At 43.2% G+C, this 16,891-nt stretch overlaps 3 protein-coding genes across 4 annotated transcripts in view; 1 reads left to right on the forward strand and 2 right to left on the reverse strand.

The window, feature by feature from the left end:
• The window catches only part of SPATS2L (spermatogenesis associated serine rich 2 like), a 726,913-nt gene that overhangs the window by 158,126 nt on the left and 551,896 nt on the right, over nt 1–16,891 (reverse strand). The gene's annotated exons all lie outside the window — the stretch shown is intronic.
• MAIP1 (matrix AAA peptidase interacting protein 1) lies at nt 280–6,831 on the reverse strand (the record flags this gene model as incomplete). The annotated part of the gene is made up of 5 exons (XM_080400621.1): nt 280–373; nt 2,192–2,342; nt 3,335–3,461; nt 5,236–5,307; nt 6,511–6,831. 5 exons carry the CDS (start codon nt 6,829–6,831, stop codon nt 295–297), a joined length of 750 nt encoding a protein of 249 aa, XP_080256747.1. The 3' UTR covers nt 280–294.
• TYW5 (tRNA-yW synthesizing protein 5) lies at nt 6,830–16,731 on the forward strand (the record flags this gene model as incomplete). Of its 2 annotated transcripts, XM_080400620.1 has the most annotated exons (8): nt 6,998–7,179; nt 7,846–8,000; nt 11,026–11,095; nt 12,316–12,360; nt 12,875–13,012; nt 13,925–14,012; nt 14,510–14,626; nt 16,326–16,731. In XM_080400620.1, the coding sequence occupies 8 exons, from the start codon at nt 7,090–7,092 to the stop codon at nt 16,580–16,582; spliced, it is 960 nt and encodes a 319-aa protein (XP_080256746.1). In that variant the 3' UTR covers nt 16,583–16,731. The 2 variants fall into 2 exon arrangements, with proteins under 2 accessions (XP_080256745.1, XP_080256746.1); XM_080400619.1 differs by lacking the exon at nt 7,846–8,000 and having other exon boundaries at nt 6,830–7,179.

Consider the following 16,891-nt stretch of genomic DNA (forward strand, 5'->3'; position numbering starts at 1 on the left):
GAAGTCAACATACCCATAATACTGGCCTGCATGAAACTGTGCTGTGTAAATGCCTTGGATGAGCATTAGTATCAATTAAACTTGTACTAGCCTGTTCCAGGGGAAAGGCTTTATTGTAATGCTGCAGCATACTGTAAGTTTCAAAAACAATTTTGGGAAATCAAATATACAAAATTCATCCCTCTTTTGGAGAAGGCAGAAGGGGGGGGGGGGGCAGGGGTAGACCAAAAAAGCACCTGATATTTGTTACATCGGAACATTTACAATGACACATAAAAAGACTGTAAAAGGTATTTATTCTAATAGCCTTGGATGTTCAATCCGTGTAATTGTCCAGTCTGGTTTTGCTCCTTCTGTAAATTCCCTTTGGAACCTGAAAAAAGAAAGCAAGTGAAGAGTTGTTAAAATTTACTTGATCTTTAAAGAGCTACTAATACCAACAAGAAATCATGAAGAAATTTTTCAGTTCAAAGCTATTCCTGTAAAGGCTCCTTATACTCTGATGCTTATGCCCCCAAATGGAGGATCAAAATTAATTCTATAGTGTAGTGAGAAACACAGTGCACTGACTTCACACTCTTCTGGTTCAGATCCCACAGACAGGATCAAGCAGCAACAGTGAAGACCCTCACTGCACTCGGTTTTCATAGCATTAACTATGAATATAGCTTTGTGGCAGATCTTCATCTCTAAATAAAGGGTTTCATTTAATGGCACGGTAACTGCATTGTAAAGGGAAATCACATGCTATGCATTCTACCGGAACATTTTCAGTTTTACTGAACTATACTTTCAAACTGAACATATCTTCAGAAATACATCAAACATAAAGCTAACAGTAGTACTGAACCTCCCTGAAAGAAAATTCTACAGTTGTTGGTAAGAAAATGAAAACATCCACCCTCATTTTCAAAGGGTCTTCCTCTTCCTTTTGTAGTCATTAATGCCTTCCTCCCTGAGCAAGTCAGTTTTGACTGCTTGTCATCCAAAGGTAAGTTTAAGCTTCAGGCTGGATATTCATGCTCACAAGTAACCTGCACGTTGCGGACAAGACCAGTATAATCTCATGGCTTTGGAATTACATGCAGATCCACTCCTGGAAACTGTCTTCTCCAGATACCCAAATACTTGAGATAAGGCTTCCAAGGCCCATAGTATCTCTGCCCATTTGCATTTAGGTTAGCACAGTGAATAGCAGAAGGGATGTATACTTGCAAAGATCTCTCTGCTGGGGATTAGGAAGATACTTAGGGCTTTAAAGGGAGGCTCCTGAGGTTAACGGAGCGTCAGAAGCCTCCAACTCTAAGGAAAATGCTGAATTCAGCTAATGGACGGATCCACAAAAATTCATCCAGGCAAAAAGCACAAAAAGTCCTCAGAGTTCTTCCTTTGTTTCAGAGCTCCTCTTCAACTAGACCCCATTACTTCTCCATTTCAAATGTGGATGTAGAAATCATTGATTATATTGCATTTCTCACACAAAAATCCTCACTTCTCCTAACTTCTGAGAATGTTATTTTCAGTACATTTTGTCAAATGTGCAGGTATTTCTGCACTGCTCTGACATCCATACACTAACACAGACATTATTTACAAGAATCCCTATGGAAATCTATCTACCTAACATATGCTTTGAGGGCTTGGATCAGAGTGGCGCAAATTATCCAAACACCAGGTGATGCTTGCTTTGTTCTGCCCTTCTGCAGAAAGCATTTGGCTAAATGATTTCCTCTTTCATAAGCTACTTTTTCAGCTAACTGGCTTTTGTGCAGGAAGTGACATCACCACACTTAACTGCTTGGCTTCACTGCATTGCTGCCAGCTGTCCTACAAAAAAATGGGAAACAAGAACTGATATTGGCCTTTTTCCTTAAAGCTGCAGGAGCAGTATAGGGAGGGGTCAGAAACCTCATTCAGTGCTCCAGCTATTGCCCTTCCTGATAGAGAAAGAATTCCCATTAATGTCAACACAGAAGCAAGGCAATAACATAATGTCTTTAAGGGGTATTTAAAAAAATGTGGCCCTAGTATCAAAACTGGAAAGCTGGAAGAGAACTAATTTAGAATAAGGTAAATTAAAACATACACAGTTCTGCACTGTCACAGTGTGAACACTTTCAGTTCCCCAAATCGCTTTCCACACAGCTAGCCCACGTATGTGCAGGAAAAATAAAAGGGACAAGAAACTCACTCATAGTTTGCTGTTAGAAGATGTCTTTTTTCTTTTGTGCTTTCATCTCCAAACACAATCTGGAAAACTTTTGCTTCACCCGGTAATTGTTCAGGTAGGTTAGCACCATTCAGATACCAGAAACACATCAGGATGCTGACGAACTTTCTTCCTGTTGGAAATAAATCAAAGCTTAAGGCAGATCTCATTTTTCTCATTGGTCAAATACTCCTATTTGCTACCTAGTGTGTCTTCTAGTGAGACCCTGGAAGAGCAGCTGACTTCAGCCATAAAGAATGCATGATAGAATAATGAGTGATAAAGCTATTTAAAGCCATATTCATGCTGTTTAGCAACAATAAAAATACACTCTGTAGAAAGCTATGTATTTTATCATGAGTGTTGCGTGACACTGTATGTAGTCAAACCGTATGAAAAAAAGCTGGTCACCACAAGGTCCAAAGCCAACTACTGATACTACAAAAGTACGCAGAGTAGCTGAAACTCAGGAGCAATCTAAGAGAAAAAAATAATAAATCCCTATCTCCCAAAACAGCAAAAAAGCTCACTGGGTCTAACAATTTGAAATGCTCACTAGAAGACCCATGATTAGACTACAAACCATCTCAACTGTGTATGACAGTGAACTGAGCATGTAATGCTGGTATTCAACCAAAAGAAAAACCTGTTTAAGCTCACCACCAGCTTAAAAAAAAAATCAAGTAACAAAGTATACTCCATGAAAACAGAATAGAAGTGAAGATAGTAAAACTGATTTCATTATCCAGCCTTTGTTATTCTTCTCAGAAGATGTATTTTCATTGCTGAAGCAAACAGCTTTCTCCGTACAGTCAAATAATTGTTGTTGAGTGGTCTGAGATTGCTAAGGACTAATAACGTAAAAATCCGAAACTACAGAAGAGGAGGACTGAGCAAAACCTAAACAAAAAAAAGTCAAAACTGTACCTTGACTTATTAGCAATAATATCTCAATTTCTGGTTTAAAAGGAAATCAAGGAATTACATATAGATGAACTATTAGCAGAAAAACAAGGAATGAGAAACAGTACTCAAAAACACATCTGTATGGAGAATGCCTGTTTAGTAGCAAAATCAGGAAATAAGACTGCCCATTGCTGAAACGTTTTAGGATTCTAAACATACCATCATCATCATAGTAAATGCGAACATCTCCTTCTGTTGTGTACATGATTGCATCAATGTCAGCTGCTAAAGCATCCCTGTGGTTGTCTGGGAGCAAAGAAATCTTTTCCTTCAGCACCTGAAGTACCTAAATTCAGAAACAGTCACTTAGTTTCTCATTAGGAAACTGAAGTAACAATCTTTTCTACTGCATTAACAAAATCAGCTATATAGCTAAAACATTTGTATAACATATACAACAGCAGGAGTGAAAACGCATTGGGAAGTTCGGGCACTCCCAAACCTCAATTCAGGAATATTAAAGAAGATCCATTTACTGTTCAAACCAATGAAAACCAAGTATTTTAAAAAATGTTTAGAAAAGGTACTGTCAAAACAATAGTTACAAAGCAAGGCATGTAAGCCCAGAAAGCACAAGTTAAGCTTGCTTCTACAGTCGTACTTACCCTGCCTTCTCACTGCTGATGTCTTGCTACCTGTGTATTCCTTAGCTTTTGATTCAATTGTTTCTTTGTTACCTTTCACACATTTCTTGAAAATCAGTTCCATTACCACTAAGTTTATCTTTGCCATTTTGTGATCCACATTCCCATTTGAAAAAGTTTAAACATTTGCAAATCAGAAAAGACCGAAAAAATCATTGCTCTGGGACTTAGGTTCTGTACTGCATCCACATCCATAGCATTTGAGCATCCTAAGACATACACAGCTCTGTCAAGAAGGGTATGGTGCGTGAACTGAACAGGAAGCGCCACCTCAACACCACATGAGAAAAGACACATCACAAGCAAGGATGAAGCTGTGCAGCACTGATTTTTAGGATACACTCAGTTTTTAGCCTAACTTGGATTGCCATTTTTAAGTAACAAACAGACCCAGAGGTCACATGGAAGCAAGAGGCAATCTTCACTAGAACACACTGGTTTCTAGTACATCTTGCAGGTATGAAATCCACTAGCCAAAGCAACAAGAAAGCCATGTGGTATCACAGCCTCATCCAATACATGCTCTGGCTACATGAGGTCTCTGGATCAATGTTAACCCCATCACCTGAAGAATTTTAAGATGAGCAGAGGAGGAGGAGACGCTCTTTCAAAACAACTACAAGAAACAAACTCACATTTTATTGCTATCTCCACTCAGAGAGAGAAGCCAAGATTGTCCAGGGGGGATGCACTAGAACAGCAGCAAAATTTTTGCTGCAAAGGCATGGGTGGCAATAGAGCTGGCCAAGCTGACATCAGTAACAAGGCAGACATAGACCTGAAGTATCTCCTCATCTTGACTCTGATGGATCTGCTACCTCCATCCCCTGGGAATGCCAATACAACTTCATCAATTAAAAATTCATAAAAACCAGAACACACAGCACCGATGTTTAACTAGCCAGGTCAGCCATATCCCTGAGACCATGACACAGGACTGAGACCTTCCAGCTGAAACCAGTAACTGGCTGTATGATCTGCTCAGGGGTGGGAATGTATTAGAGCATCAGGGATGAGCACAAACCAGTTCCTTTTTTCATCTGAATTCTGGTGCACAGACCAAAATGTGTCAGCTAGCGCCCACACCAACAGAGGCATGCAATTCTGCCTGCCATCCAGAACCCACTGCCTTTCGATCATTTCTGGTACTCCAGCAACCTTTTTAGCAACCGGTCCTTATGCCCAATGGCAAGAATATGATTTTATGGTTTTTTTTAATACAGGAACTTTAAATTAAGTTTCATGCTTTGAAATGAAAAACAAAAAAGCTGCAGGATGAGCAGCTGCCCTGTTCGGTGTTATGCTGTTTTTCCCAAACTAAGCCAAACCGGCAGTATATGTAGATAATGACAGGCTGAATGTATTTTACATCATAATGGAAAATCAATTGCTAGAATAAGGATGGAAACCATTTACCTCTGCTGATACAAGTTCATCCAGCAGGTCAAGTTTACGCTGAGACAGCAGTTTTGAAACAACAGAAAAGGCCTAAAAAAAAAAAAAAGGAGAGAGAGAGAAATACATGAACAAATAACACTAAATCGGCTTTTTTTTTTTCAGACGAATCCATCATGGTGTGACAAGCTACTGAAATATTCCATGATTTAAGATTTCAATGTTTTCAGAGTGTATCACCATTGGAATGGAAACTCTCCAGCATTAAAAACATCCATGCACTGATAAGAATGTAAGGTTTCTTTTCAGTCTCTCATTTAAAGCATCAAACCTTTTGATAACAAGCAATTGAATGCATAGCTTACCTAAAAAAAAAAAATTACTGCTATACAAGCTGTTTCTTTTACTGTTTTTGATAATTCAGTTTATATTTTTCCACATAAATATTTTGTTCTACTGCTCCTTTTCCCAGCTCATCTCCTGTTTTCAGGCAAAGCAGAAGCTCTAGTTTTACAAAATTTCTTTCTAAATCTGGCTTAGTTTCTAAACTTCAGGAAACTCAGCTCCCCTTCTCCCCTCAATTTTGCAAGTGCATTTATACAATAATGCCTCTAGGTGTTCAAATAGCGTGCCTGTGAAATGGGGACAGTGTTCAGGGCTCGACAGCGAACCAAAATAACACGGCAAAGCAAAACGGACGGTTCTGCACGCGTGGCGACCCACTCGGTGTAGGGGTTTTGTCTCTTGAGCTGATCTGAAGCGGTTTAACATTCTGCCCGCTACCACCTGGTGCGTCCTTCAGACTTGTTTGGTTTTTAACGTTAAATTCGGTAACTGCAGCTTCAGAGCATGTAACCCTGTAATTTTTCTGCGATCGGCTGTGAGCTCACCCCCTCTTTGACACACTCCGGCTTGTCGGGATTCATAGATTGTACGCGCCAGCCCCGCGCCCGCCCAGCTTTCACCTCAGGAAAACCAGCTGCGGGGAGGCGCGTTTTCCCGCCAACGCACTTGGGGCACCTCCCCCGCCCCGGCGGGGCTGGCGGCACCAGCCCACCTTAACTCGGGAACCGGGGAAAAGCAGCCGAGGAACGCGCACCCCTGGCTGCTCTCCCGGCCCGCTCGGCAGGGGGCCGGACCCCGCGGTCCTCCGCCGGTCGGCGCAGGGCAGGTGGCTGGCCCGCCGCGGGGCTGGGGGCGGGAAGCGCGGACCCCTCAGGGCGCGGGGAGCCGTTCCGCAGCCAGCTCGCCCGCCGCGCCGACCCCCCTCGCGCCCCAGGGCCGCTCGGCTCTCACCTGCTTGGCCCCACGCGTGAACTCCTCGATGCTGAACTCCTGGTCGAAGTACAGGCGGATGAGCAGGTAGTAGAAGCGGGTGCGGAGCCAGGCGAAGGGGCTGGTGATCCTCACCACCACCACCCGCCGCGGTGGGCCCTCGGGCCCCGGGCCCGGCCCGGCGGTGCCGGCGAAGCGGGCGGCGGGTCGGAGCGGGCGGGGCCCGACCGGCAGCAGCACCGAGGCGGCGGCGGGCAGCGGCGGCGGGACCCGGGCCGCCCCCGGCGCTGCCAGAGCACGGGCGAGCCAGCGGCCGCAGCCCAGAGCCGCGCGTAGCGCCATGGCGGCCGCTGGCGCCCGCCCCGTCCCGCCGCGGCTACGGTCCCGCGGGAAACAGGGCCGACGCCGCTCGTTCCCTCACGGCGGGGCGGGCGCGGGGGCTCGGCGGCCTGCGGCAGCGGGCGCGCCGGCCCAGAGGAGCGCGGAGGCAGCGTCCTGGCGGTGGGGGGAGCCGCCCGCCCGGGGCCGCGCTCGGCAGGGGGAGCGGGAACGCTGCTGCACCAGCCGCGCTTTCCGGCGGGCGGGGGCGCCGTGGCGGCCATGGAGGCGCGCGGGGCGGCCGTGGCGGTGCCGGTGGCGCGGCTGGCCGAGGCGGCGCGAGAGCAGTTCCTGCGGGACCTCTATCCCCGGGTAGGGCCGGGGGGGCGGCGGTGCGAGCGGGTCCCGGCTGGAGCGGGGCTGCAGGGGAAGGCCGGGCCCCCGGGCCGTGCCGGGCGGGCTCGGGCCTTCCCTGCGCCCGGGAGCGAGTGCCAGCTGCCCGCGAACGCGCCCTGCGCTGCCGGCAGGCCCTGGCCCGCGGCTGGGCTGAGGGGCCTGGCTGTGGCTGCCGCCGCAGCTCCCCTTTTCATTCGCGGCTCCGGTCCGGAGCAGAAGCGCCTTTACGCTGCTCTGGGCGGGCGGGCGCTGGGTCCGACCCGATGGTGGCCGCGTACGTGGAGCGGCCTCAGTGCAGGCGCGGGGAGGTCCTGCCGTGGGGCGCCGACTGCCCCCGGGCCGGCTGGCGGCGGGGCCGGGCCGCATGCCCGCACCCCCCGCCGCATGCCCGCACCCCGCTCTCGGCCCCCGGCCCGGAGCCTGTTCCCCACGGGCGCCGCCGTCCCCCGGGCCGGACTTGCGGTTCGCACTGCGGTTGGTGGCCGGCGCAGCCGGTGTGACTGTGTAGCGGGCCTCGGCACTCTGCTGACTTGTTTGCATGTACTTGGTCTGAAAAACTAACTATGGGGTTTTCTTCCACTGGATGCTGTGATCATTTCACAGTTTAATTATATATTTGGGGCTTGTTTTTTTTCTGCCTAGAGAAAGCCGACAGTGCTGAAAGGCGTGGACCTGGGTGCTTGCACAACGAAATGGACAGTAGATTACTTGAGCCAAGCTGAAGGATCTAAACAAGTAAAGATTCATGTTTCTGCAGTGCCCCAGATGGATTTCCTCAGTAAGAACTTTGTGTATAGGTACTTCATGCCAAGGCTTATTCTATTTTAAAGGCACCTGCTTATAACTTTCAGACATACAGTGCATCTGTTTGAAGCTGAGGATGGGAATATGAAGATGCTATGTGAAAAATGTAGATTACGCAGCAAAGCACTGTGCTTGATTTCCCCCTCTTTGCATTCCACAAATATCTCAACACCCTGAATAAACACTCCAAGGGTGAAAGGAGAGGCCAAACAGGGCCTCAAAAGTGAGACAGCGTGAAGAAGCGTTATAAAGATATTTTCACCGAGCACTCTTGTAGGAATCCGGAGCGTGGCATTTGCTGGCATTAATTTAAAAAAGCAATCCAAAACCCCCTTTATACTAGTTGATACACTGTTTTGTTCTAATGCTGTTCTGTTCCGTGTTATTGAACAATGCTAATTTCTGACCATGTGTGTGAACCTCTGTATGATGGCCTGTGGCCAGCATGCTACTCCTCTCTAGGAGGGATGTTACTAATTAAAACAAGACTCCTTCCTAAGTTAGCATGTGCAGTTCTCAAAATGTTCAAACTACTGGATACTGCACATTTCACCAGGTCTTTAATCTTGATGTGGGTCCCATAAACTCTTGATCTCTTTTTGAAGTTCCTTTCGTGTAGCTGCCAGAATGTTTCTTCAGAGTTCATCTAATCTCAGTCGTAGTGTTCTTCAAAGGTAAATGCCTTTATTTTAGTTATAGTTTGCTTTCCCTAAGTGGAAGCATGATGTGTTCAGTCTATTAAACTTCTAAGCAGGCAGAAGCATATGCTCTTAGGTGTAAACTTGTAAAGCTACAAGTCTCTAAGTGGAGCCTGTTGTTCATGGGAAAATCCACCTTATAATCATATTATATTCCACTTGTTGCATAATGAACTTTTGAATCTCTGAAATGAGGTCATACTTGAATGACTTTGTCTTATCTCCATGTTTTCTTTTTCCTGCTCTATTTTGTTTCTTTTTATAATATCTCTTTAATATGTGAGTTCCCATAGAGCTGATCCAGCATGCTAGTTTTAGCAGGTTTGTAGACAGTCATGTGGAGGTGCTCTGGTGGCACTTCATTAGAGCAGGTGTTAGGACGTTCACCTACTTTGCTTGAAATTCAGGAAGCTTTGACCCTCTCCACAGCAAGCCCCTTATTCTAACATGAAGGGAGAATAAGTAGAACTGAAAGAATAGAAACACTGAGGACTTGACATGAAGTCCCATGAGTTTCAACTGGTGCCTCTGAGTAGTACTGCAGTCCTGTTGTAAGTTGCATGCTCCTACCCTTGTCTTTATGTTGGTTCTGGAACTCATTCAGCTGTGTGGTGATGCGCTGCAGAAATCTGAATGTTTTTCTGCTGTTTTAGCTTTGCAAGCAGGTTCACCGTGAGGTCAGATGAGCGCCAGTGCTAGCATAAGGGAGGAGATGGGGTGATTAGGGTAGGCAGCAAGGGCAGAGCTGTGGCAGCGCCAGCATGTGTCGGTTTAAGCTCTCGAGGAGCTGTGCCCTCACTTTCTCCTCAGTAGCAAATGTAAATAAGCATGATACAACAGTTCATCTTATTGAAGTTGGACTCAATTAAAGGGCTGGGTTTTGCTTCGTTGGTTTTAGATTGGCTTCACAGGTGGTGGTGTTTTTACTGTTACAAGCAAGCCTAAAATGTTTAGAGAAGTGGTCTAAGTACTGTCAGATGTAGGTCACGTTCTGGTATAAGGGATAACAGGATCATGAAAAATCTTGCTTGAGGATAGCTTCTTCTTAACCCTGGATATATGGTGGTTGCTCTGAAATTTGATGTTTACTTGCAATATATTTGTTATCCGGTGATACTTCATTTGAGATGGTGAATTGAATGAACACGACATTGACTCCGTAACATAATATTTTTAACAACGAATACATGTCCTGTTACACTTGTGCTTGGTTTTCCATTCAGACATCAACTGATGCCAAAATCTGTAATCTTTACAGAAAGCTCCCATTACTTAAATAAATGTGCCACACTTTCATTGACTTCAGAGGTACAGGCTATAATGCCCAGTGATTCTTCTTGAATCTTCTGAAGTTGTGTTTAACAAATTCAAGGAAAACTATAAAATAACACTTGAAAACACCAAGATTCCTGTGTTTTTCTCAGCTGAGGTAGAATATATTTTAAAAGATATAAAATCAGGTAACAAATAAATTTTACAGATCTACAAATGAAGATAGGTATCTGTGTTCATGCACAAATTTATAGCAAAAAATGCATAGGCATAAACATACGTATATCACCTGCAGTAATTTTCTGGCTGCTGAGCTTTCTGCACATTTGTAAATATGTACTGTAAACAAGCCTAAAAATGACACACCGTTAGAGAAATAGTCTAAGCAAGCATTGTTGGGCATTGGCCGCAGTTTGAGTCTTAACTTGACCGTGAAGTAATTTCTTGCACTGTGACTCAAACCATTCAGACCTCTTAAGCTCAAGAAGGAATCTTACCAAAGTGCATGAAGAGCTAACAGAGGGGTAAAGAAGATGGAGCCACATTCTATTTGGTGGTTCACAGTGACAGGACAAGAAGCAATGGGCACAAGCTTAAATACAGGAAATTCTAACTGTTTAACCCACACACACACTTCTGCCGTGAGGGTGGTCAAACAATGGAACAGGTTGCCCAGAGAGGATGGAGTCTCCGTCCATGCAAAGCCCAGCTGGATGCTGTCCTAGTTGACGCTGCTCTTGGCAAGGGGGTTGGACTGGAGGATCTCCAAAGGTGCCTACCAGCCTCAGCAATTATATGATTCTGTTTGGGTATACACTGGAACAATTTATGAAAACAGAGAGGTTTGTAAGTGTAGGATTTCTATCTCATCTACCGCAAACACTGATTAGTCACCATGTTAAATGAATATTAAAAAAAAATAATAGAGCAGTGTATTGCATCTTCAGTTATACTAGCATAGTAAGGGAGCTTATGATTTTAAACCTGCCGTTTAGACCATGTGTCGTTACATTGATTCACTCTATAAATTTAAATATTTGTATTTCAGAACTCTGCCTTTTGATGTATTTGTACGAAGAGCAGCTGAAGTCAAACACAAGGAGTACTTCCTTTCTGAGGTAGCTTCCTTAGTGTTAAGGTTTCTTCTGTTGGTTATTTTGCCAGTATATGGAGGGGAAGATGATGATTTGTAATTTAAAATTTTGCTCTGGTAAAGCACTTGATCTGAGGCTTAGCTGTTTCGTGTAGCTTTGGAGCTGAGGGGGAAAAAAGTGGGGAGAAGTAATTGTTCTTGGAAGTTGGTTTTTTGTGTGCATGGTGTGGTTCATTTTAGTCATCCTGTTTCTGTTAACCAAAACTGCCTACATGAGCAAAAATTTCAGCATAAAATTTAGAAATCAAACCTTGCTTTAGAATACTTAAAGGGGGTTATAAGAAAGATGGGGATGGACTTTTTAGTAGGGCCTGTAGCAATAGGACAAGAGGTAGTGGTTTTAAACTAAAAGTGGGTAGATTTAGGTTAGGCATAAGGAAGAAATTCTTCACGGTGAGGGTGGCGAGGCGCTGGCACAGGCTGCCCAGAGCAGCTGTGGGTGCCCCGTCCCTGGGAGGGTTCAAGGCCAGGCTGGACGGGGCTGGGAGCACCCTGCTCTAGTGGAAGGTCTCCCTGCCCAGGGCAGGGGGGTTGGAACTAGGTGGTCTTCAAGGTCCCTTCTGACCCAAATGGCTCGATGGTTTTATCTGTTATCATTAATGTGTTTTGCAAAAAAGTGTCATGAAGCTATTTCAGGGTTTGGTTACACCTGCTATCAAAATACAACACAGATTTATTGTGATACAATTTGTGAGTAGCAAACATGTGGCTATCTTTATGAATCAGTGTTCAAACCAGGGATTTTTCAGGTTATCGTGATTAGGAAGTAAACAGTTTTGAATGCAGACCTGCTTTTTACCTTTAATGCTACGTAGGGTGCTGTAAGTTTTGAAGACAATTGAAATAGCTTCCTGCATCAGTTTTGTGAAGAACTTAAATTACAATCTGCATTTGCTTTCAATCTGTTCAGTAACAGCAATGGTGAAGCAGCTGACAAGCCTCGCTCCGTACTGTTAGTTTAACATACTTCTCTCGGTTCTGGAGATGAACAGCAGGGAGCAGTAGAGTAAAGGCAGTGTAACAGCAGCTGATTCTGTAAATGCCATCTATTGGTACGTATTTTAATGAAGCCCTGCATTAGATGAAGGAGAAAATACAGGCTCTTTGTTTAAGTGTGTTTGTAATTCTTCTTAAAAAAACCCAAACAAACCAATCAAAACAGTTCTCGTTTTGTGCCCTCCTCAGGATGAGAAGTACTACTTGCGATCAGTGGGTGAAGATGCTAGGAAGGTGAGTTACTTGAGATTGCAGTTCTAACATTGTCAAGTTGCAGTTCAGGAATATTTTTAAAAGCCTGTCATCATCTGCTGGCGGTGTACTACAGGCATACAACTTGTTTATGGTCATTTAGCCTGTGCATCTGACTAGATTTAGGTCAGCATATTTAAACCTAAGTGTCTAAAATAGTTGCTGTTACACGAGAGCTTGGCTGATCACTGAAGAGTACATTACTCAGCTCCCATTCTTTAGCTTTCATTGTAAACTAATGATGATGATCTCTTGCTCCTTCAGTGGGATATCTAGCTGCTCTGGTTCAAAGCAGCTCTCTGGCTGTTCTTATTAATATCATTGACAAAGTCAATGCTGAAAGGGTAATGACCAAAAAGCATTGCTATTTTCAGCTGTTCACCAAAGCTGAAATTCTGGCCCTGTCTTTCTCATGGTGGGAAATGATAGTGAAGTACTCCCTTTATTGAATGTGCATATATGGTTCTCTCTGAGAGTTACATCCTTTTTGTTTCAGGATATTGCAGATATCAGAAAGCAGTTTCCTGTTTTGGCAGAAGATATTCACATTCCAGAGTATTTTGAGAAGGAACAATTTTTCTCTAGCATCTTCCGCATCAGCTCAGCTGGATTACAGTTATGGACACATTACGATGTAGGTAACGTGTTTAGCATAAAATGTTGCTTATTATTGAGATATTAAGATGCCAATATCTGACAAAGATCAGTTAATGACAGACTTCATATATTTTGGAATAGTGAGATGAATGACATTTGCTGGTACAGTGAATGTTAAATAGATGTGTTGTGTGGGCATAATATCTTACTGGTTTTGTGTCTAGTTCCATGCTTGTAAGATTAAATGATGTTTGATTCTCTCACACAAACCCCTTTTGTTTTTTTTTACTGATTTGCGTTCCAGTTAAAAATCTGAAATACGGTAGCTTTCAACACTTTCATCTTCAACATTACTTGCATTTTTTTATTCTGATGGCCGTATTTTTGGTAATTGTACAATGATCATGATGGTCTGTTGCTGCAGTGTGGTAGATTCCAAATAAGATTGTATTCTAACATTGTATGGTGTCATTCTGAATAAATTTATTTTTAAGAAAAATAGTTTTTTGCATTATAATGAGGAAAAAGAATCCTTCATCAATAGAAAGTCAGCAAAATGAGGCCAGGGTAACACTGAAAAAGAAAAGTAATGCCAAATGTATTTTGTATTATATTTTGCTGGTTTATGTGTCTGAAGTGTGGTATGTCTTTGTGTTTTAACATGGAAGAACTTGATTCCTTTTTCAGGAAAACAATAAAGTTGTTGGAAAGCAGTATGTGCTATATTTCCAGCTATACTGTTTGTCAAGAATGTGCAGCTAAGGGGGTAAAGTAGCTCATGTTCTTGAGTTTTATAGATTAACTAGGTGTGGAAGCTCTTTTAGCTAATTCTTAACATGTGAAGGTTTTAATAATGCCCTCTTTAATCTGATGATATTTTAGATTGGTTGCAGCCTATGTATTAATTCTTAACTCTTGGCTGACACTTCTCTCACTGTGCTTATTCCAGGTAATGGATAACTTCTTAATCCAAGTAACAGGGAAAAAACGAGTTGTTTTGTATAGTCCTCGAGATGCACCCTATTTATATTTATCAGGTATGCATGTCATATATGTGTAGTTCAGAGCTGGATGATCGTGGTTGCCTTCCCAGCTCACAAAATCACTTGACAGACAGCTTGATGCAAGAGAAGTCATTTGGTCCCTTAACTGGTTCTGTTTTGCCTTAGCCACAGCTAAGCATTTTAGCGGGGCAGGTTAGGAGGTGTGCCAAGGAGCACAGCAGCTTTGCCTGGTTCTGTTTGCAGCACCTAACTGTGTAGGAGTAGCATTCTGTCTGGACTCAGAATGGTGTTTTCGATGTCAGGGGAAGTGTCTTTTAATGTTATTAAGGCTGTGGTTACAGGAGCAGTACAGGCAACAGGAGAGCATGTCTCTTCAGTAAGTGAGGAGTGCCAGCTTTTAGAAGAATTACAGAACAATAAACCAGTATTAAATCTGATTCGGTAACTGCCATTTCCAGCAATGTGATAATGCTTTGTTACTGTTGGAAGCGTAGGAACGTTTTATTCATTACTACTGAAAACCTTCCTAGGTACTAAGTCAGAGGTGCTGGATGTGGATAACCCAGACTTACAGAAATACCCACTTTTTGTGAAGGCCAAGCGCTATGAATGTGTTCTGGAAGCAGGAGACGTGTTGTTTATTCCAGGTAAGTAACAGTTCCTGACCACCTTGTGTTTTTAAAGTTTTCTTTGCAAATTTCTCATTTCCAGGGATGGTAAGAGGTGACTAAAGCATTTCTGTGTTAAAAGTAGGAGCATTGGCAAAACTTGTGTGCTTCTTCCAACTGTACTAATTAGCCTAATAAAAGGTGTTATTATGTCTACAAATCTTTACTTCCCTCAAGATTATACCTTGTGCTTCTGAATTTGTGTCTTAATAGATCAGCATTTTAAACTCATCTCATGAAACCTGAAATTACTTCAGTGACCTGAGTTTCCTAATGACAGAATTTGAGCGAAGCACTGTTTCTGTTCTTCTGTAGCTCTGGCACTTAAGAAATGAGGCATGTGATTTGATGAGAGTTACGGATGGTGGAGTTATCGGACCACCTAGAAATTTATAATTGCCTTTGGGGAATGGAAAGACAAATCCGAATAATTTTTCTGCACAAGCAGAAAATATTAAAGCTGCTTCCTAGACTGAGATGAAAAAATTTTGGTGATCAGGGAAAGGCATGTGAATTACTCCCGTTTTAAACTAATCCTACTTGTTACTATTTTTTTATTTTAAGTTGTCATGAGGTTGTGGCAGATACTTATTCTGCAGCTTTTCTTATTACCTGGGCAGTATAAATAGGCCAGTGAACAAGAGGGCGGTTGGTTTTTAGGAAGTTTTGAAATAGATTCTTAGCCTTGGATGCATTACTTAATTTTGCACTTGCCATTTGTGTTTTCTATAGAAGAGCCTTTTGGTCACAGTTAGTGAAAAGCGTGTCACACTTGCTAATGGCAGCACACCTAATTTCTGGTTTGTTCTGTGCAGTACAGGTACTAGTTTGCCTTTGCCAGTAGGTGTGCTGGTCCAGACTCAGCACTCTTTTCTTAAGAATGACTGGGGAGTGTAGGGATTTTTGAGAGTAGAGAATGTGCTAGCTTTGTCAGCATTCTGGAATGCATAACACTGAAAAAAGGAGATGTTCTTTGAGAAATGTGTGTGGTTATTCTGGAGAAGGTAGAAGCAGCCCCTTTTCCTAACCTGAAGGAAACATCTTGTTTGTTTCTTAGAAAAAGCTTTTCTAAATCTTCAGCACATACAAGCAAATAAGCTGCTATAAACACGGCATTCGGTCTTTTAGCTTAAAATTGAAATAGGGTAAATACACCATATAAAACTTATTTTTTACATGTACTTGAGGAGGCAGAAATGTCTTTGCTCCCTTACCACAACTATGATGATTCAATTGAAAAGCCTCATGACTTCACTATGAAAAGATCGGCAACTTGGATTGTCTGTTGCTGGTGGTTTACATCAACGCTTGGACAATGCGTGCAAGGTTAGGGACTAAATCTGTGAAAACAGATCTCTGTGTTCAGAGTAGAGATGAGTGAGGTGAATGGGGAGGATGTCTGCACGTGCGTATCATTTGCTTATGTTTCAGTATCTCTTTAAACTTCAGCAGTTGTTACTTTTCTGTGAAGTTACGGATTGACGTAAACGTCTTGAAGAACTTCTGAAGTCTGGCACAGTGCAATATGTTTGGGGGAGAATATTTATAACTAAACAAAACATACAGTAGTTGTGGCTCTTCCTCAACTAGATTTGGTTTGGGCGATTCTGACACTTGTTAGGAGTCACGTGGACGTTTCAGATAGAATGTCTAAAATGAAAATTACTTCTTTCTACAGCTCTGTGGTTCCACAGTGTAATTTCTGAAGAATTTGGAGTGGCAGTGAATGTCTTTTGGAAGCACCTTCCTGCTGAGTCCTATGATAAGAGTGATGCTTACGGAAATAAAGATCCCATGGCAGCCTCTAGAGCTTTACAGATCTTGGACAGGGCCTTGAAAACGCTTGAAGAGCTACCTGAGGAATATAGGGATTTTTATGCTCGGAGAATGGTGTTACGCATCCAAGAAAAAGCCTACAGGAATGACTGTGGATAAAGTAACACATTGTAATTCGGCAGGCTCCTGTGAAAGTAGAAAGTTGTATGTTAATATGGAAACTGTCCATGTGTACATACATACGCTTTCTGTAAGACTTGTAAACTTTGTTACAGATCAATGTTTATCAATATAGCTTTTATCTTGTAGGTTTTGTTCTTGTTGTTCTTCCTGTGCAGTGAGTGTGCCATCTGCGTTGATGCAGGGATGGTCTCCCATGCCAAGGTGTGCATTTGCAGTGCCTGTATGTACAACTCTCCTCTTTGGAGTGTTCTACTTCAATGTTCCGAACAGAAGTTTCAGTATCTG

This window comes from Falco punctatus (assembly GCF_963210335.1).
Source record: "Falco punctatus genome assembly, chromosome: 8".
Classification (NCBI taxonomy): domain Eukaryota; kingdom Metazoa; phylum Chordata; class Aves; order Falconiformes; family Falconidae; genus Falco; species Falco punctatus.